At 34.4% G+C, this 22,988-nt stretch overlaps 1 protein-coding gene across 3 annotated transcripts in view; it reads left to right on the forward strand.

The window, feature by feature from the left end:
- The first annotated feature begins 1,620 nt into the window (after window positions 1–1,620).
- The window catches only part of LOC126831469 (cyclin-dependent kinase 14), an 88,354-nt gene continuing 66,986 nt past the window's right edge, over window positions 1,621–22,988 (forward strand). For all 3 annotated transcript variants that reach the window (XM_056103147.1, XM_050561979.2, XM_056103148.1), the window contains exons 1-2: window positions 1,621–1,791; window positions 21,270–21,335. In XM_056103147.1, coding sequence (XP_055959122.1) covers window positions 1,722–1,791; window positions 21,270–21,335 — 136 coding nt within the window. In that variant the 5' untranslated portion in view covers window positions 1,621–1,721. The remainder of the gene's footprint in view (window positions 1,792–21,269; window positions 21,336–22,988) is intronic.

Below are 22,988 nucleotides of genomic sequence, written 5' to 3' on the forward strand. Positions count from 1 at the left end.
CAATTCGTGTACTAATTTTGAAATGTGTATTGTGTGTTATTATATAATATTGCATATCAGGATCCCATATTATCACGGTGAGATAATATCATTATTGATTGAAGTGGATCAATACTGAATTATAATTTGAATTGAAGAAAATGTTATTTAAACAGAAATAAATTAGGAAATAAAATAAAAAAAAAGCCAAGGGTATTATTAACGGGAAATAATTTTGCCTTGTTTATTGCACCAGGGAAGGTTTGGAACAAGAGGGAGGCAGGACAGGAGAGGGATCTTTTAAAACACCTTTCAACATTTCTCGTGTGCATGTTTGAAATGGGATAGAGAGACAGAGAGAGGGGGGGAAGAAATGGGGTTTAAACTAGGTCATTTTGGGACTAACATGTACCAATTTTATTTCAACAATTTGCTTGGGAGGAAACTGGAGGACCCGGAGGAAACCCACGAGGTTAGACAGGCGACCTCACCCCATGTCACGTACAACCGGGGAATTGAAACCTCGCCATTTGACTCAATGACAGACTTTATGATTCAGCGCGCACGCGGAAACCATTCAGCCATCCAATCCCCCATGTTTGAAATGATTATAATGTTTGGGTATTCGTTAATGTTTGATTCATAAATAATGATAATGCTGCATACTGAGCTCATGTAGATTTTAATGCACAGAAAAGCATATATTTATAGCGAAGTTTTCTCCGATTATTATAGTGCGCCTATGTTACTTCTTCTTATTATTATAACGTATCCATGTTTTACTCTAACAACTCGCGGAATGCACGTAAAAGATCCCTTGTCAGTTGGAATTCGATATAAGAGTAGGCGATAGTGCCGCTGCCCGGGCAAAATTTCCCTCATAGCACACTGTATGACGTATGCCCGTCTTCATTAGCCCGGCATAGGAGCCGAACAGTAGGATGTTAAACCCCATTTCATTTCATTTCATTTCTAACAACTCGATTTAAAACAACTCCCAAATCAAGTTGACAGAGTATGATAAATATGGAAATTACTGGAATAATGATTCGAAAAATATTAACTGACAATAATGTACGAAATTATACATATCCACTTGCGGGAAATTCAAAACTTTTCCATGTAATACTAAAGTTAGATAATTCGCACTATATTAGTCAATGCGTTTTAACAAATGTGTTTAGGCGTAGAAAATAACGCCCCGAAACACAAAGCCCTGCGTTCATGCGTCATGCTGTCTAAGTGTCTTTACAAAAAGAAAAACGAAAACAAAAAAAAAAAACCCCAAAAACAATCAAATCGCTATATTTACTAATATCATTTTACGAAGCCCAGAATATTTCGTAAAATAATAGCGGGGCATCATAAGAAAAACCCTCAAAAAACAAACACTCCCCCCCCCCCCCAAAAAAACCCCACAAAAAACTCCTTGGTGAAGTTAGTCATCATCTTTCTTTTATTTCTCTTTTTATGAATCATTTTAATGTAAGAATCCATATTATTTACAGACAGTCGACAAAACAAAAACTGTTATCTCTTTATTTTCAATAAAATAATTAATATGAAAAGTCAATAAAAAAAACACTCGGCTAGATTTAATCAGATAAGAGTTATCGCCCTTATTATTAGCTGTCAAAATGGCGACTTTGTGAATGACTCAAACTGTGGTCTGTATTATTATTCGTCTATTCATTGTAATGATGGGATAAATAGGCAGTGATTGTTTTGGATATTATTCTGTGATGTCTTCAGAAAAAGTAATGGATGCTGACAGCCGCATGGAGTCAAGTAAAACCAACTTGCGACATGAGGGTAAGGATGTTTTAAGTTTTAAATCGAAAATAAATAGTAAAGCAGGGCATTTTTTTTTCAGCTGGTCGGGATTTAGTTCCCAATGAAAACAAAGGATAATACTTGACTGCAGTGTAATATTATTACGTGCGTGTGTTACTGTTAGAGTAGTATAGCCTTATTATTAAGTAAAATACTGATGTGTCAGTTTGTGTCACACAGGACTGTCATTATAACTATCAGTTTGGACATGGTGACAAACCTAATTGTTATACTTTAATGTAATGCACCGACTGTCATAATTAGATCTATTTATTTTAGTTACAGAGGCGAACAGTAGGAATTAATTATGGTCAGTATTTTACAGCTGTTATAATTATGTTTAGACCATTTTTGAAGAATAATCTTTATTGATATTCCTTACATTAGCTGCCAAATTCTTAATTGAAATTATATTGAATACAATTAATAGCCAAGTATAATGCTTTTATTATACGGTACTAATTATAGTTGAAAGAAAATCAGCTTATAGTCAATCAAAGCCATCAAGAGTCTGTTTTTCCCATTTAAATCCCATGAGTGACGCCATGGAGCAACAGTTACAGTGTGAAGTTTTAGATCAATGATTCACACAGTTTATACATTGCTGGCCTAGTAGAGAGACATGGCATATTAAAGATCTATAGAAAATGGTTCATCACACTAAACAAAATGTCATTTGTTATAACCAGGATAACTAATGCTGTTATAAACTGTGTCAAGTTAATACTATGTAATCTTGTTCAAATGGAAAGGTTAACTCACTGCCATCCTTAAGCTGAGTCAGCTTTCTTCTCTCGAAAACCCCCCATTAAAGATACTGTACAACCATATGGGAAAAATAAATAAAAACAAACAATATTACAAAGCTTTCAAAAGGTACAGTAGTATGAGATTTGTTTAGATCTTCTTTTTCTTCAATTTTAGGTGTCAACTGCAACCTATATTTGAATTTGAAAAATGTTTAGCTATTACATGTAAACAGTTTTAAAAGAAAAGGAAAGATCAGAAATTTTTTTAGCTTCAAGAAATCCTGTCATCTATTTTAAGATTTCCTGAATATACATATATGTATCATCTACATTTTGTGTATCAGATGACTCAGTGATTAAAGTCATTGAACTGCAATCACAGATCTGTCATCAATGCTGCAGTGCATTCAATCACATCATTGTATTGTATACTATTAAAAAAAAGTAGGGGATATTTGATTTTTAAGTTTTATTAAAGTCACCTAATGAAACTGACGAAGAAACAAATGACAAAATGAAATGAAGTTCACATTCATCGATTTATTCCAAATGATCGTTAGACTAAGTAAGGCACAGACTGACCATAATAAGGGTAAAATGATACCCGGGGTCAAACAGCAAAGTTACCACAGCATCACAACCAAGTCAGTAACAGGTAAATCCTCCTCTGTTTGCCAAACAAGCATTGATCCGACGTGGCATACTCCTAATGAGACGTCTAAGGTCATTTTGGTCCAGATTGTCCCATTCCTGTTGCAACGCAGCAGCAAGTTCTTGGACATTGGCAGGACGTTGTTGACGTTGACATAACCTCTGTCCAAGCATGTCCCAGACATGCTCGATGGGGGAGAGGTCGGGACTCAGTGCTGGCCAAGGTAATGTGGTGATGTTCTGTTGTTGGAGGTAACCTGTAACGATCCTGGCCCTGTGACATCTTGCGTTGTCATCCTGGAAGATGAAATGGCGGCCATGACGTCGTGCGAACGGCACAACATGGACTGCCAAGATGTTGTCCCGGTAGTACTGGCCTGTAACACGCCCTGCAACAACATGTAAAGCCGTTCTTCCAGCAACAGTGATGCCTCCCCACACCATAACAGAACCACCCCCAAATCGATCATGTCTGATGACGTTAACGTCTTGGAAGCGCTCGTTTCGGCGACGCCACACCCTCCTACGTCTGTCCAAAAAATCAACAGTGAACCTTGACTCGTCTGAAAACATCACATTGCTCCAGCGTCGATTATCCCAGTGTTGACGATCCCTACACCAACGACGTCTTGCCTGAATGTGATGATCTCTCAAACAAGGGATCACGCGAGGACGTCGAGCGCGAAGGTGACCCCTATGCAGTCGATTCCGAATCGTCTGGCCACTCACTCTCACACCAGTGTCTGTTTGAAGACGAGCGCTGATCTGATTTGCTGTGATGACACGATTTCTCAAGGCCAAGGTACGGATAAATCGATCCTGGGCTTGAGTTGTCGCAATTGGTCGAGCTGAGCGTGGTCTGTCCTGTACAGATTGTGTATCACGGTATCTGGACCATAGCCTGCTTATGACAGACTGAGAAACATTCATCGTCCGCGCCACAACCGCCTGTGTTGTGCCGATCTGTAGCATGCCAAGGGCACGTAACCTTTCATTTTGGGTAAGCCGACGCATATCAAAATTTGTTTTCTGGTCACTAAAACAATTAAACTGATGTTTCCACCCTGGAATTCAATGCCACAATGACTGTAACATTCAAAGTCAGAGTCGTGCAAATCTTGGGTTGGACCCCCATGATGATCCCAAGCATCACATGCATTCCATGCGGTAGCTATTGGTGCGTTTGGGCGTCACATGTAACTGGAAATGTTTCTTCTGTTAGGTTCTATAGTGACTTTTTTCGTAGTCATTTGCATATTTTAGTATTATGCCCCCAAAATCAAATATCCCCTACTTTTTTTGAATAGTATATTTATAATGTACAATGTACATTACATAGCACTAGCAGCCTAAACCCTGTGGAATATCTGAAAATTTCCTGTTTCCTGCCCCTGCTGAAGAGCCATGTGTTCTTGCAGATTTATAAGATAAATATTGTTAGTCCCATGATGACCAAGTTATGTTTGTTGGAGGTTAATCCTATTTCATTATTCTTTCTTAATAAAAATTTTATTAAGAAGGAGAATAATTCTATTTCATTACTTTTTCAGAATATAGACCTACATGTAGTAATAGTATTATTTACAAATTCCATACTAAAGTCATCTGCTCTACAATGACCATAGTTTCCTGGTGAAAATTGATAAATTATAAATATTGCTTTCAAAACATTTTCTAATAAGCCACAGAGATATAGGCTCTTTGGCACCAACTAACCTGTATTTTGCCATTATTGGCAGGTATATATTGTGCTAAAGTTATGGGCCACTGCCAGACTTGACTACTGGTACTGGTATATATAATTTCTGATTTTTTTTTTCTCAACCTTGATGTGGAATTCTTTAGAAACTGAATGTTACCTACACTACAGTTACAATATGGCTTATGTAAGCAATATTAAGCTAATTTCCGTAAACAGTACATTGTAGGGGCCTACATGTATAAATGATATAAGCTTACAGCACCAGTACATGTATACAAAAATGTAAAATTTCAGTCTCTTCGGAAAAGAAAATCTCTTGATATGAAAGAGAAATGGGGTTTAATGTCCACTCGACACAAACTAGGTCAATTCGGGACTTAACATATATCGTTCAATTTTATTTCAATAATTCGCTTGCAGGTAGGGCTCTTTAGCAGTGGGGGGAGGAAACCAAAGGACCCAGAGATTGTACGAAAAATCACGTTTTTAGCTTGTGATCCCTCTAGAGGTCACAATTATTATCTGATTTAAAAAACGTTAAAATATATCACCATTACATCGTAATTTTGATTGAGTTTGGATTTTAAAAACCATTAAATGTATCACCATTCCACCATAATGAAGGTTGTATTCGAATTTTGGGAAAATCTAAATGAAACTGCCCGACAAAATGTCCGCTCTTTGTACGTAAATTGTGTAAAAGTATGCAAAATACAAAGGTTGTGGACCCTCTAGAGGTCACAGTTTTTATCCGATTTTGATGAAACTTAAAACATATATTTATATCCCAAAGATCTCAGTCCCTTTTGATATTTGTGCATTTCAGACCATAACTTTCTGGATTATTGCCCCTCATTGTACAAAAAATTGTTTTTGTTTTCAGCTTGTTCTCTATTCATCTCTTTCAAAATGTGGCTGTATCCTGCCTGGCAGCCGCTGGTTACATGTCAAGCAGATTCTTTCCTTTGAACTTAGATCTAGATCAAAGCCAAAGGGTTCACTCTCACTTACCATTGATTGAATTGGCCAACCGTTGAATGGTTTCTTTAGTTCATATGGGTAAGAGCTCTTTGAAAATACTGCTATTTCATAGATTACAGTATTGGTTTGAATTATTATTTGGGAATATTGATTTATTATCCAATATCAAATCTTAGATGCTCTTCTCCAGGCTAAGATTATAAGATTGTGTGTCTATAAAACAGAAGGGAGCAAACAGCAATGATGAAGGAAAATAGTTAACTTGTAAGTTAAATTTTTACGGTGTATCACTAAGTATTATTTTATATATCAGTATATTTGCTCTTATTATTTTATGATTGATTAGTTGTTAATCAAACACATTATTCATGAAAGTTAGAAAACAAACAGGCATTGAAGATCATTTAAGATGGCTAAACCTCTTTAAAGGGACAATAACACTCTTGCTGGCTTGACAGCTCCAGAAAATAAAAAATAGCCTTATTCTAAGTACTAGATGTGTTAATGTCCTACCTGTTGTGTAAATTATCCATTAAATCCTATTTTACTTGTCCAGAGGGTTCAAAAATATTTTTAAATCCAAGTCACATTTGAAAAGCTTTACGTCAGGCTTTTCTAATCATTTAGTTAAATTTTTCCAATTTTTCAAATTAGGTGTGTTAAGATGAAATTAGTATCATCAATTAATTGGAATATTGTAAAATAGTACAATTTGTTGACCAGAATAAAGATTGGGACATATTATTCAGTTACAACAAGAGTGGTATTGAGCCTTTAATGGGTCTTCCTTGTAAATTTATTTTGGTTGTATTATTCATAGTTATGAAATTTCGTGTTATTAATTTCATTATTCAGTTAAATTACAAACCACATGAAGGATGGAAATGTATTTTTAGCATATTTTACATGTAAATGGCAATTACTTGTTGTGTTACAAATTAGAAAGTGTGTTAAACAGTTAAAGTTAAAATGTCATTGTGACACCAATCTATCTCTTTGTGATATTAGAAACCACAATATGGCTGGACTGTGATTTGATATGTCTACTCAGCTAGTACTGCAGTTTATATTAGATAAAATGTTTTGCATATCTACATGTATGTATTGAACTTGTTGAAGGAACTCAGGCTCATTATCATGTCTGTTGGTCAGCTCCACTGCTCCAGTATGAAGAAAGACAACTTCTGCATGTACCGTATATATATATATATATACTGGAAAAGGCAAATCACTTTTCATTGCAAAAAAAGCCCACACAAAGTAGACACATTGTTAAATGCGTGATATATTTGAAAGCCTTGTGAATTGATACACCAAAAATATATTTCATCTGAATCAAATGATAATTACCGGTACTTGACATATCTTCACATGGCAAATATCACCTTACCCAAGAAAACAAGTTTACCAAAGTAACTGAAAACACTCTTTAAGTTCTCTCTCACACAAATGTGACGTCCCCAAGACCAAATATTGGAAGCATGTAATAGTGATGTCTGGGGGATTACCTGCGAATTTGATCAAATCAGTATCTTAGACAACATTTCTGCCCATTCAAATGCACACATGGATTTAATTATAGTTGTATTTATGGTCTTTGAATTTTTAATTGCCCTTTAGAATCAATGACACTTTAATTAATTTGGCTGTGTCCTGCTCTTCAGGATAAATTTGGGTAAGATAACAATTGAATAAATGGAAATACAGACAGTGTGAAATTTTTACATGTGACACTGCTAATATTAACAGTTAATAAACACACAAATTGCAAGGTTCTCTATTATTATAGATCATATGTAATTACTGTTATAAAAACGAGTTTTAAAGTAACTGTGGGTGATTAGTATTTTCGGAATACATCAAATTCTGATGGCTAAATCCAAGCTGATATGTACGCAGATTGATTATTTAAGATTTTATTAAGTAAACAAAATCCAATCAGATCGAACACAATAGATGATGACGTCAGCCGACAATAAAAAGTCCTGAACTGGTGATTAGCTACCGTAGATTGCAAAATGATGGAAAGTTTACTTCAAAGAAATGTTGACCAGTTTTGTTGACAGATTACAATGTATGACAGAAGTGAGAAGATAGAAAAAGTAAAGTGTACAATTTACATAGGGAGCAACATAGATTGATGGAATATCAGTTCATCATATCTTTGCAGATAGTGAATTAATTAAACCATTTTTGGACCGATAAGAGATTCCAATTTTATGATGATACCTGTGTCGCACAAAGCACACTCAGCAGGCATACCTCTGTCGTACAAAAAATGCTCAGAGACATTAATAAACCTCCATAATATAAGTCTCTTTTGGATTATTTTTTTGTATTATCTTAATAATGAAAAAAAAAGAAATTGTAGTGTTTGACATTGACACATAAATGGTCACATATGTGTATCATATGTTGGTAAGATATATAAGATCACATTGGTTTCATACAATGATTATATGTCGATTTTATGTACTATTTAATGAAAATTTCTGACACATCCATAAAGTATATTATATGGTGTTCGTTAAAAAGTCAATATATAGTGTAAGGCTGACAATAAATTGTTTGATTTAAGGATATACCAATTCTACTAAGAAAGTGGTTGTGGATTTTCATACACTACCTTGCTTTTGTGGAAGAAATGCCATATGTAGGTTTGTCAAATGTGACAGATACATGTAGTTCATATCAGTGACTTATATCAAGTTTATTGCATCATAATATATGTACATGTACACAGTACAGTATTTAATCAAACTATTTTGATCTTTTCCTTCTCGTGTTCCCTGACCTTGAGGTGACTTATTGTCCCCCGCCTTTCGAAGAAAGCAGGGGACTATTAAAATGGGTTCGTCCGTCTGTCTGTCTGTCTGTCTGTCTGTCCGTCTGTCTTTCCGTCTGTCCGTCCGTCTGTCTGTCCGTCACACTTTTTGGGACACAATAACTCTCTTCCTAATTGAGCTAGAATGTTCAAACTTGGTGTATGTGTTTATTAGGTCAATGCCTTGATGGAGTTCGAAGATGAGCATTTTCCGCTTAGGGTAAGCAGAGATAAGCAATTTGATTGGTTGATGCTTTGGGACACGATAACTCTCTTCCTAATTGGGCTAGAACGTTCAAACTTGGTGTATGTGTTGATTAGGTCAATGCCTTGATGGAGTTCGAAGATGAGCATTTTCCGCTTAGGGTAAGCAGAGATAAGCAATTTGATTGGTTGATGCTTTGGGACACGATAACTTTTAATTGAGCTAGAATGTTCAAACTTGGTGTATGTGTTTATTAGGTCAATGCCTTGATGGAGTTCGAAGATGAGCATTTTCCGCTTAGGGTAAGCAGAGATAAGCAATTTGATTGGTTGATACTTTGGGGCACGATAACTCTCTTCCTAATTGAGCTAGAATGTTCAAACTTGGTGTATGTGTTGATTAGGTCAATGCCTTGATGGAGTTCGAAGATGAGCATTTTCCGCTTAGGGTAAGCAGAGATAAGCAATTTGATTGGTTGATGCTTTGGGACACGATAACTTTAGTTCTAATTAAGTGAGATTGATGAAACTTGGTGTATAGATTTATTATATGAATACCTTAACTAAGTTCGATAATGAACATTTTTTGCTGAGGGTAAGCAGAGTGATAAGCAATTTGATTGGTAGAAACTTTGGAACACAATAACTCTCCTTCTAATTGAGGTAGAATGTTCAAACTTGGCATAGGTGTCTATTAGGTGAATGTTTAAACTTGATGTATATGTAGATGTTCATTAGGTGAATGTCTTGACTGAGTTCAATAATTAACATTTCGAGCTGAAGCTAAGCAGAGCTAATCGATTTCATTTGTCGATGGTTTGGGACAAGATAATCTTGATTCTATCTGATAGAGAGTGATGAAACTTAGTGAAAAAAATAAATGTGCGATTAATTAATATGTGTCATCTATTTATTTTGCAATTTCGGCGGGGGACATCAGCCTCACAGTGGGTTGTTTTTGTAGTTAAGCTTACTCTTCCAGACACCTGTTACCACTCTTTGTCATGTATTTTGTACATGGTGAATAGTCCATTTGCTGATTACACTATTTTGCCTATACTGTTTTTTTTAAGACTTCGAATTTTGTTTGATGGTTTGGATTGTTCCTACTTGGTTTTATTTTATTCAATACTACAATGTGCAGTTGTAAGATATGATAACTATAGTTTCAGTGAAATAAAAATTCCATTGAAACAAATTGAAATACAGAATCACAAGTAGTAAAAGGGAAAAATATCCCCAAGAAGGTCACAGTGCCTGCATGCTATTGTACATGTCATGAAGATATAATTTCTTTTAGGAAATGCTTGATTTCACATCTAGTTGTCAGGATCAACTTGACAAAAAGTTAAAAGTTGGCAACAACCATATCCTGAAATTAATATCCTGATTAAAGAAAATTATACATACACACTCACTCAGATTTTGACATGTTTCCAGTTCAAAGTTCCATTAAAATGTTTGCTATAGTCACGGCATAAGCAAACTTAAAGGAGCTAAATCTGTATTATTTGCCACCTAGAAATGGACACAAATATAGTATATGAATATATATAAATTGATTTAAATTCAATCATTTCTGTTTTTACTCTTAATTTCTAATCAGTTATGTTCGGCGAAATATGCGAAGAGTCTGAATTGAATGGAAGTCTTTGGCCTCGGGTTATTCCAGTCTGCACAGGTAGTATTCGCCTGTGGGATATGTTTAGCATCGTTCATCGAGTTGCTTCATTGCAAATGGCACTTGAAAGCATTCTGGCATGCAATTCGTGTGGCAATTTTCATTTTGTCTTAGATATTGGATATCAGAAGCCCATCTTTTCACGGTAAGATAACAACATCAATATTGATTAAAATTGACCAATAAGTCGTGTTTGCAATGTCAAAGACTGTGGATGATGTTGAGTTAGCGGCTTGCCTCCTTTAAATATATGATGATAAATAATCATTTAGAGATTGTTAAATTCAAGTAACTATTTTTGAGCTTCCCCACAAATTCATATAAGATTTTATTTTCTTATTCTGGACTTTATCCCGTGACATGCATTATCTGCATTAACTTAATGTTTCCTCCAAAGTTATCCGTCACAGTATGGTCCCAATAATTGGTGATGCAAGGCTTCTCAGCAATTGGGGGTAAAGAATCTTTTGGCAGCCCCACACAGACTACACAGATAGTCATAATTTTGGCCTATTTTACAAATTTTTTATTAAATTTCATAATAAAGGAAGAAAAAAACAGTATAATTAACTGGGGCTTGTCTTATTGTTGTCAGTAATAGAGTAACCCTGTGTTCAAAGTAATACACATCATAAAATGTATGACAGTGTTACCTTGACATCAAGGAAGCTGGCCTGTATGATCCACAGAATGATTAGGACTTTATGCCTAGGTATGAATAATGCAAATGAATTGTTCAATGTACAATGGAATAAATATTCTTTTGTATCACCCTTTTGTACGTAAGTGAGCCCATAAAAGTGCTTTGTAAAATCATTACTTATCTCATTGCAACAATTGTCTGACTTATCTGTAGATAATCTGATTTTTGATTAGGTTGAGATGATTTGTAATCAGCCATTTTTAAATGATTTACCGTAAAGCACAGTTAGAATTGTGTCATCAAATGTACCACACCCCCTTCCTCCCCCAATACCTGAGACATTTAAATCCTATTTCCGTTACATGTAGATCATCAGATCACAATAATATGGTTCATTGAACAAAGTGGTAATCTGGATTTGCCATCAGTAGACAGAATGTAAAAAGTTTAATTTATGCAAATCAATATGCCTGGAGGTTTATAATAAAGTAACAAATCAAAAGAAGAGAACTTTTCCAGTTAGAATTATAGTTCATTAAATACTATAGTAGATAAGTGTAAATTTAGACAGCGTAGTCTTAAATCTGTCTATGATATGCATTTCCATGTAATCAGATACTCTATGGAGTGTTTATTATAGTCTGTTTTTCTGTGGAAGCAAGAATTGTTTATCCATTTTTTATCTGCTTGTAGTAAAATACTACCCCTCTTCATACTTAGTTATTTTTTTAGTGTTATGATACTGTTTACCATTACATATACAGCAAAAAAATATATTATACTAGTGTAGGGTTTTTATGATAATCTATATTGTTAATCATATTATCTTGAGTAATCAAACATGACAAATTAATGCTATATTATCTACTCAGTACAGGAATGATAACTGATCTAGAGAGCTGTATTTGGCAGCTGCGATACCCAGGTTTTAGTTATGTTTTCAATTGGCTTGGTATGTAGTTGTTTGGGTAATTGCCCATAACACATCTGTCATATTTCACCACTTTAGTTCTCATTATTTCCTATCCCAGTGTTTCAGTTCTTTATTATACTTCTCTAAGCTCTGTCTGTACATGTAGGTCTAAATCGTTTATTGGCACCACTAGTAAAAATTTATGTAGCCAAATTATGTTAAACTTAAGGTTAGAATTAACTAATACCAATTCATCTGGTCAAAATATGTTACCAATGGTCTACCAATCTGGTGGTTGTGTGCCATTTTTTAGATGCTCATTTTAACAAGTAGAGGCATACTATGGACCTTATCAAATATCTAAGTCTGTCAATCTATGCGCAACTGTCCAATCAACAGGCATGCCACATTTCATGTCGATCGTACTTGAATTGGCAGAACCATAGGCTTTTTTCAAAGAGTGTCATCGCCAAGTAAGTAGCTCTTGGTGACCAGGGCCCTGTTTCACAAAAACTTAAACTAAAATCACTAAAATAGATTTTATGCGTTTCACGAATATCGATTGTATCTTACAATGCAATATAAATAGATTTTAGTTAAAATTGCTTGCGCTCGTGCAGTGCACAATTCTGGCGAGGGCACTCGGGGTGCAAGCTTAAACGCTTCGGAACTGAAAACTGTTGCCAGGTTAAACTAACCATTACAATACCAATGAGGAGAGTTTAATACGTTGCAACAATGTCTGCACATGGTCAGACAGTCGTAGAGAGATGAAATAAACAAGTTTATTGCGTATTATTCGTTTTGAAATGTATCAGTTGGTTGGCCTTGAACTTACATGTCACTTTCGTGACCTTAGCATTTGATTTACTCGCAGGCTTCAATGGAAATAATACGTATCGATAAACTAAATCGCTTGAATATCGTAGTTTTATGGTATTTTGGATAACAGAAACTATTGACAATTGTCACAAACATGTGATATTTCTGACTCAAAACAAATAATCTAGACTAAAATATTGTTGAATTTTAAAAGTATTTAACAACTTTTAAACTAATACACGAAATACATGTAACCAGTGTTCCGATGCCTAGATTTTGTTCTTGGGGGTTTAATTTGGGTCGTCATCTAATTGCTTATATTGCCTTAATAAAATTAACGGGTGGGTCGCAGCTATATTTCCCATGCAATGAAAAGAAATTGAATGAAAATTATTTTTGTGAATGATAGTATGTTTAAATTATATAACCCAGGCCATTGGCAATATTATCATTATTCCAAATATATCTATGTGTCGCAATAGATCTCACAACGTAGCTCTAATCAATGTTTGTTAATGTCGTGATTTTAAGTTAGGAGAGGGTGATGGCTGTCCTAAGTTAAAATTGATTTTAGTTAAAATTGTCCCTAAAATAGTTTGGTGAAACGCCACTATTTTAAGTTAAGATACAATTTTAACTTACAATATTATTTCAGTGGATTTTTATCTAAAATGCTTAAAATCGTTTTGTGAAACGCATCCATCTTAAGTTAGGATGGAATTTTAGTTTAAGACGATTTTAAGGAGATTTAAGTTTTTGTGAAACAGGGCCCAGTTCCTGGTCCGAAAAGTTGATACTAATAGTTTGGAGGCTCAGCGCGGGAGGGTGTCCATCAAATGGGTACGAAACCAGACCCAACTTTTCTAGAGTAAAATTTTGCATAGAATACGATGCCGAGTGGTAATCAGTCCGCCGTTGGGGCGTTTTCGAGATATTCAGGGTCAAATGTCAAATGGGTTCATTTGCACCGAAAGTGTTTTCCCGTCACAGATTAACGTTGGTTTTCCTAGACTGGAATTCTCGGAAATCCATGCGGCCTGTAGGCTGGAGTCCAACACTGAAACGATTCAATTGTTTTTCAGATAACTAGTATCATCATGTATAACAATCGTGAAAATAAATCGGAGAGATTTCGATTTGACAGTTTTTACGTATTTTTGAAACAGATTTCAAAGTGTGTTGGTTCTGTTATGCAAGATCATTTTCGACGTTCCAAACTAAAAGTTTGGTGCTAAGACCACCTAAAGATAAATTTGAAATGCTCCTATTATTAATTAGAACAGGTTTCGCTTTAATTTTTATATTTTACGTTGCCATTTTATTGCTTTAAATCTTCCTCGTGCAAAAACGGTAAATTTCACCTTTTGACCTCCAGGGTCACTAAGACTAAAGGTGAATTTAGCAAGTTTACATTTTTATTGAAAGGGTGATTACTTTTGATCATTTTCACCTTCTTTTCATCTCGAAAACGTCCCAACGGCGGACTGATTACCACTCGGCATCATATTCTACGCAAAATTTTACTATAGAAAAGTTGGGTCTGGTTTTGTGCCCATTTGATGGACCCCGCGCTGAGCCTCCGGTCTATAAACAGATGATTTTACAATGAAGATGAAGTGAATTTTTCCTCTGACGTTTTATATCGTTGTGAATAGCCAAGTATCTAATCCACTACTTAATATAGACATGTACCATGGAATAAATAGATAATTGTGAATAAATTGATGACTATAATAGACCATTGGTATAAACATTCTGTGTTATTCCTGAAGGAAACAATCATTGACTGAGAATGTCTTGATTGTGTGCGAGGTTGATTAAAGTCACATTTGTAAGCCATTTTGTTCCTTGGAATCATTGCTTAAAACATTGGGGTTGAATCAATATTGCACAGTCAAGATTCCATCATAATATTATAATCAATAGTTAACTGGATGAACTCCACTGTTTGAATCAATCCTTAAAAGTTCACGAAGACAAATTAGAAAACATGTAAAATCAGATAATTTGTAAATTTGATATTTTTTTTAAAGTAGCTAAGTCTCTAACTCAAAATCATCCAAAATCTTCAACATTGAAAACACGATTTATTTGTCAATTTAAATCAACATTCATGTTGTGATCTTACCGGAAAAAGATGGGCTTTTGATATCCAATATTTAAGACAAAATAAATATTTTACCATTGGTACACGAATCGTGTACCATAATGCGCTTCAGCCCCAGTTGTATCAAGAGACTCGGGGGACGAGGCTAGACACATTGCACCAAATCAAACGGCGTACGTAGACTGGAATAACCAGACACTAGAAATTTGCACTCGCTTGAGACTGCTGGCTTATTTCGCCGAACATAACTGATTTGAAATTGGAGTAAAAACGGAAACCATTGAATGTAAATCAGTTTATATACATTCATATTACAGTATTATATGTGTTGCGACCCACTTTTGTCAATTTCTAGGTCCCAAATGTTAGCGATTTAGCTCCTTTAAATGATTACTAATTATTGAGTTTGTGGATCATCAGACTATTTTAACATACAGTAATCTGCACTTGCCTACATTTTCTTTAAGGCTTTGTCAGGCAGAAGATTTGTCTTTTATCCATGTTTTTATGCCCGAAACAAAATTCAAAATGTCAGATACTACATGTAGCGCCTGACATTTTGACAGGTACAACTAAAACAGTTATTTTGGGGTCTCTGGTGTGACTATTGTGTGTAAGTGTACATAGAGTGTGTACTTATTTACCCAAAACTTATTTGAAATAACTAATAAAAAGACCATATACGAGGGCTTGCTGAAAAGTTGTAAGCCTGAAAAGGATAGATCAATTGGGTTGAAACAACCTTTTGTCACCAACAGGTACAATCATTGAATGAATCATTAACGAAAGAACTGGAACTGTAGTGTTATTATTGTCTTCGTACCAGATCATCTTTTGAACCTACCCATTGAAATCTTCATAAATGGACAATACTGGCTATAGGGCACTCATCAAACCTGCAATGGAAATTTAAGGGCTAACCCCAACACAGATACATGCCGACATGGTCTTCACTTTAGGGGATGATGTTTTTTTCTTTTCCACAGTAGAGAAGTGGATTGCAGAGTTTAAAAGTGTGGCAGAGAGAGCCTTGATGATAACCTGCGTCCTGGAAGGCCATTAACAGCAACCAATCAAGAAAACATTACCTGTGTGCATGACATGGTGATGGCTGATTGACGATTGACCACTCGACATATTGCCAGTGTTGTGGACATCTCTCATGAGAGGATTTAGCACATTATTGCCACCGAGTAGGAATGAAAAAAAGTTTCTGCAAGAAGGGTGCAAAAGCTCTTGACTGCAGATCAGAAACGTGTCAGATTCCTTACATCCTGTGACAATCTGCACCATTTTGAAGCAGATCCTGATAATTTTTTGACCTGATTTGGCGCTGTCAGACTTCCACCTGTTTCCCAACATGAAAGAGGGCATAGCTTGAGTAATTGTCCTAGTAATGATGACAGCTATGATTGACTTTTTAGGGTGGCTGCTGAAGAAAATTTCTTCCTGACCGACTTTCAGGCCTTGCAACATTGTTGCCAAAAGTGTGTACATCTCGAAGGGGACTATGTAGAACAATAAATGAAAACCCTCGTCTTTGTACAGGTCTTTCACAAATAGGCCTATATGTGTAGAACTTTTCAGCCAGCCCTCATATAAAAGAGTTTCATTGAAAATGAACCAAACTGGTTTTCATTGTTGCTGTATAAAACTTACAAATTAACAGAAAATTTAATAAAGGTGTCTCCCGTGAATTTTAATAGATTGTCCTCTTTAACTAGTAAATGTGAACTTACAGATTAAATTTGCATTTGTGAGTGAATCGATGGAGAAGGTGAAAACATGTTCTAAATAGCATTGGAAGTGATGTCAGAGTCAACATTTTAACTTTTTTAGGGAAAAACATTAAATTGATTTTAAACCTAAAGCTAGGAAAGAATGTTGAATGACAATGATATCTAAGTTAAAATCAATATTATCTGGAATGTAAACAGCTTATCTTATTTCACATGTGAAGTCAATATTTCACTTTAATTTAAATTTTAAGTAAAAGTGCCTCCAACTTTAATCAGTGTTAATGTACATATTATATTACACCCTTTGGTTACATTGAATGTGTAGAAAAAAGATATTTAAAAAAAAACCAAGGAGTAAGCATCACATATTAATAGAATGTTATTAAATTACATTTCTTGAGTGTTGGTGTGTTGAAGTTCATTGTTCATGTCAGTGAATAATAAGCCCATATATGTGTAGTAAATTGATTTAATTTATCAATGATCAGTCACAAAGTTTGATGGGAAATGTCAATAAATAATTCTGTAATTGATAATCTCTGATCACCTTGTCCTCTAGTTCTAACCATTTAAAGTGCCTTATAAGTTATGACAAAACTAAGTCAAGATTTCTTCGATAGGATGTTAAGCAAGACATCTTCAGTTATGGAAATAGTGGGATCAGTTGTACATGTGAAAAACCTTAGTTTTATGACATGTATTATAAACATAACAAAAACACAGAAAAAAGGATAAAAATCTGTACTGGACAAACAGGTACTAGACAGAGCCCATCCTTGACAGGCACAAGCTAATTAGTTTAATTTTTTTTTTCTAGAATAAAGTTCTTTCATTTACCGGTATGGAAATTCATTGCCTTGGGAACTTTTTGTAGGTTTTGAAAACTAGTATTTTTTTAATTGGGCACAACTGGGACGAATTTGTCTAACAGGCAGTTTCAAACCCATCAAATATCTGAAAGTTAAATACTTTTATATCCCCTCTAAACAACTCAAAATTGAATTATCTATGCACAATGTTTGTGTAAGTTATTTATAATTAAGTTGACTGTTGAAAGTTGAAATAGTTTTTGGTGTGTTGTCTGATGTTAAGCATGAAATCGATAAAATTAATACTATCTTAAGTAATTCTAAGAAGGTACCTTGAGAGGGAAAACTTCAAGAGTTGGCCATAGGATCAAGACATCGCTTCCATTTAAGTAATTAAAATCAAGAACCTTGCCTCCATTAGATTTAAGAGTGATGTTGCTGTTATAAATAGAGATTTTCATCAATTTGATGGGTAATAGAAGTAAACACTTGTTCTTCATATTGATTTTATCTAATGTGACAATAGAGTTGGCATTTCTAATTCCACTGGAAACTTCTATTCAAATAAACCAGTTAACATTTTATGATAAATGATATTTATTTTTGGTAGCTGGAAGAAAAAGGGTAGATACAACTAACTTTTGAAGCAAAAAAGTTGACATAATTTTGTAGAGTTAGTAAGAACATTATTTTGGCACTAGATAAAATATTGTTATTGGGAGTTGGCCATTATTTATGATAAGTGAAAACAGGTCTATCATGAATTGTACATTTCTGTTAGTTACTCAATGTTTACATGGCATGTATGTATAAAACTATTTTGACAACAAATACTTGTAGTAGTACTAAAATATCAAATTCTAGACAGTTGTCTGTTGGTTTAATTACATTTATGTTTTCAAAATAACACATACAATGTAGCTTTTAAGTCTCAGGGGACAGTAGGACGTTAAACCCCATTTCATTTCATTTCATTTCAAGTCTCAGGGGAGTCACATTGACTCGCTATCCTGGAGGTCCTGTATTTGATTCAGATGTTGGATGAGAAAGTTCATCAGGATTTTCCGGGGTGGTTCTCCTTTGTCCGTGGTGCAGGACAGAATGCCTGGCAAGGGACAACGAATATTCGTTTGGATGGAACGAAAAACCAAGTTCCCATGTGCACATTGGTGTGCACGTGAAAGATCCCTTGACAGTTGGAATTCAATATAAGAAAAGGCTGTGGCGCTGCTGTCTGGGCAAATTTCCCTCATTGTACACTGAATGGCGTATGCCTGTCTTCATTACGCCATACATATCATCTAGCGTTCTGATTATACCGATGTTAATATGCTACAGACAGCACAGTTTCTTGCTAGTGACCATCTACTTATAAGTGTCTTGGTCACCCATGTGTCTACTTTAAGATTCTTTGTCACCCATGATTCGTTGGCGATGTTATGTGTGGAGTTATCTTGTATGAGTAATACCCATAGTCTTAAATTTATGGTTGCAAATGGCATTTATGTATAAAACTATGATTTTTTTTATCAAAATTAAATAAACAATCTTTGTGGTTAGTCATATTGGATTCTTGTCCAGTAGGGGACAAACGATTTGGACGATCTATTGGGCTGCATAATTTGCCACAGACCAAGTCTTATCCCTAGGCAATGAAAATCAAAACATAGAACCCTTGTTGTGCTCAGGTGTTTGAAAGTAATTAATACACTGTGCATAGAATAGACACATTTAAACGAGATCTACATGTATGCAGTGTTAAACCCAAGAATCTAAACTGAAAAATTATATATATATTTATTACTTTTCTAACATATAAAGTAATGTTTCTGTAATTATATACTTCTAATCACGTTACTTTATATCTTGCTAAGTGTGTCTGTTTATTGAATCTTCGTGTGTCTGTAATTAAAATTCAGATTAACCAGATTTTGGAGGTGATAGACTTAAGACAAGTATAGCAGCATTTAGCAATTTAAAGTAAATTTACATTTAGAAAGTATGGACTTCATGATGAATCATTTGTAAGGTGGTAGAATTTAGCATGAAATACTTCTGTGGAGGATCTTGATCTCACTAGAACTAATACAAAACCTGATAAACAACTAATGAAAACAGTGAGACAACAAGATATTACAGACAATAGTATTAGTAAGTGATTACTGCAGAACTGATTAAGTGAATGTATTCTGGTCTGTCCTAAAATGCAATCTTCATTTAATTACTCTGATAAGAATTGTAAACTTTAAAATTAATGTCAATTTCCATTTATTTCCTCATTGTTTAAAGGAAAATGTCAGTTTTGGTTTTATGTGTAGAAAGTTATTTTCTAGATTTTGTTAACTGCTATGATTCTCTTTCTATATAAGGTTATATAGGTCACACTTGGAGGATTGGAGCATGCTACTCATCCCATGTTCTCATCTTTTTCCAAATAGAAGCACAGATCGTCATTCTCCTTTTAAAATGCTCTATCATGATTCTTTTGGATTTGAAGGAGTGTTGCAAATGAAAATAAACAAATTTGACAGATTGAAATAGTTTGTTGATTTTTAAAAATTTTGGTAGGACCTGAGACATTCTAACATGATAAAGATAAAGGTTTGTCTTGAAGAACTTCTTAGAAGTCTATTAATTCTCTGTCTTTTTAGGTACATTTCAAAATGTATCAAACAAGATTTGTAACACACAAAAGAATACAATAATATCCTTGCAACATCATATACATGTAGTGTCACTTTAATTGACCAATCCAGATCTTGATTGAGTTGGCAATCTTTGAAAACATTGAAATACAGTTTTAAAGGTCAACTGAGTTACATAGGGAAAATAATTATATTCTGACTCATCTAATCATTGCAAAATGTTCAACTTAAAACAGAATAATTTAGAATGCATTATTTCATTTCTTTTTCATGTTATATATTGTATTCAAGCTATTCTAGTGTAAATATACTATGATCTTTGAATATTTGCAACTTAATTATTGGAAATGTTTTTTTCCTGTCTTTCAGTCCGTCGACATTTCTTTAAAATACTCTACATATCGTGGAAGTGTTTCAACACTCCGCCACAATCTGGAACCGGTTATAACAGTTGTGGCATGATTGAACCAATATTGCTGTCCCCGCCTTTCGAAGAAAGTACGGGACTATAAAATGGGTTCGTGCGCCCGTCTGTCTGTCCGTCACACTTTTTGGGACACAATAACTCTCCTTTTAATTGAGCTAGAATGTTCAAACTTGGTGTTGGTGTTTACTAGGTCAATGCCTTGATGGAGTTCGAGGATGAGCATTTTCTGCTTAGGGTAAGCAGAGATAAGCAATTTGATTGGTTGATGCTTTGGGACACGATAACTTAAGTTCTAATTACATGTAAGTGAGAGTGATGAAACTTGGTGTATAGTTTGGTGCAACCTTATAATAGTACCATAGATTTGATAACGGACACTTTCTGGGATTGTACAGCTTTAATTTTGAAATTTAGAGTCAACACAGAATTTGTAATTGTTCTGTTGATATTAATGGAAAACCATATCCTTGCTTAGCACCTTTATCAAAGAAACTCCATAAACAAGTCATAGTATTGTGTAACACATACTCCCTCCTTCTACATATTTCCTTTTTTTGTAGGAAAAGACAAAGTTGGTCGCATCAAGAAATTGAAAAGAAGAATTTCAGCAAGTTTTGGACGTCTATGTAAGTATGAAATCAATATGAAATAGTTTTATGTTGCGCTACAGTTTGTTTTAAGAAAGATATTCTGTAATTGATTCTAATTGATGTATTTCTCATACCAAAGGGCAAGAAAATTTGTAAGGATTTCAGTATTCATGAAGATAAGAGGCAAAAAAGATATTCTCATGCTGAAACCTTCAAGTACATATGATTCTCAAATTCCAGGTCCTAATATTTCAAAATTTTGTCCAAGTACATGTAAACGGTAGGAAATTCTAAATATTGATAAGGGTTGTTTATTTGTAAATTAAACATTTTTAAGCCATATTGAAAGAACTGGTAGTATAGATGATATCACTAACGCATTCTTTAATTAAAGATAGTGCTTGAGTGGTGGCATCTAGAAGTTTATTTGAGTACCTGTCATTTGTTAGAATATATATAACAGATGGACCATCTCCTTTAAAGAAACTAAACACAGTACATGAACTGCATGTACTTGGCTTGGAAGAGAGAAAAAACAATGAAGATATTTGTATGTCTGGAAACTATAGGGGGTACTGTATACATCTGTTAAGTTACTAGAATAGGTATAAAATGTATGGATTACATACAGTATCGTAAAAACATTTAGTTGCAGTGTGTAGTAATACTATCATATGCAACTTCTTTACTTGGCACCTCAACAATAACATTGGTTACTTAAATTATACTGTTGATACCCACAAAAAATCATGTTTATAATAACAAACTGTGGTATTCATGCCTGATTTATTGGTTTTAATAATAATAAAGCTGAAGTGTTAAACTTACAGTGTAGGAGAAAATAGGTTCTTTTACAAAGCATTAAAATTGTATTATTTAAAGTTGCTGATTGTTATTTTTATTTTTCGGACAATCAATATCTTAATTTTTCATGCCTTAATCCACACTAAATTGTACTCAAATTGATTATTTAACGATTAAGAAATATCAGCCGTGTGTAAGTTCCAAGCTTGCATTCAATCAGATTATAATAATATAAAGAAACCATCAAAAGGTGTTATATAAGAATTAAAGCCTCTGGTTTTTTTTTTGAAAATATAAAATCTTCCACAGCTAAATCCATGATAAAATGTACAAAAATTGATAAAAACATGAAATATCAAAAAATCAAAATATCGATGGTACATGTAGATAGTCTTTTGACTAAAAGTAATATCGTTTTGACAAATAAAATTAAAACGATCAATTAAATATTTGTTAATTGACGAGAATCCAGTCATATGCATGTATTTAGATAAGTTTTCCTTGTATTGACGGTTTTGGTTCATATCCAGTTTTTATATTCTGATTTTCAACTTTCACATTATTTTTTGCAAGGGTTCATATCCAATTCTTATGGTGGGGAGGAGGGTAACGGCCGAATGTTTAGTGCATGCGCTTTGTATCATAAGATCTGTCATTGAGACAACTGGCGTGGTTTCGATTCCCTGGTTGTACGTGACAAGGAGTAGGGTCACCTGTGCAACTTCGTGGGTTTTCTCTGGGTCCCGAAAGGACCTACTTTGTATCGAGTGGACATTAAACCCCATATCTCTCTCTCCAATTTTTATAGTCTGATTGTAGCAGACTGATACCTTTTAGAGATTCAGCTTTCACAATATCTTACTTAGGGTCATGTCAACAATGTTG

The sequence above is a fragment of the Patella vulgata genome, chromosome 9, assembly GCF_932274485.2.
Source record: "Patella vulgata chromosome 9, xgPatVulg1.2, whole genome shotgun sequence".
NCBI classification, from domain to species: Eukaryota; Metazoa; Mollusca; class Gastropoda; family Patellidae; genus Patella; species Patella vulgata.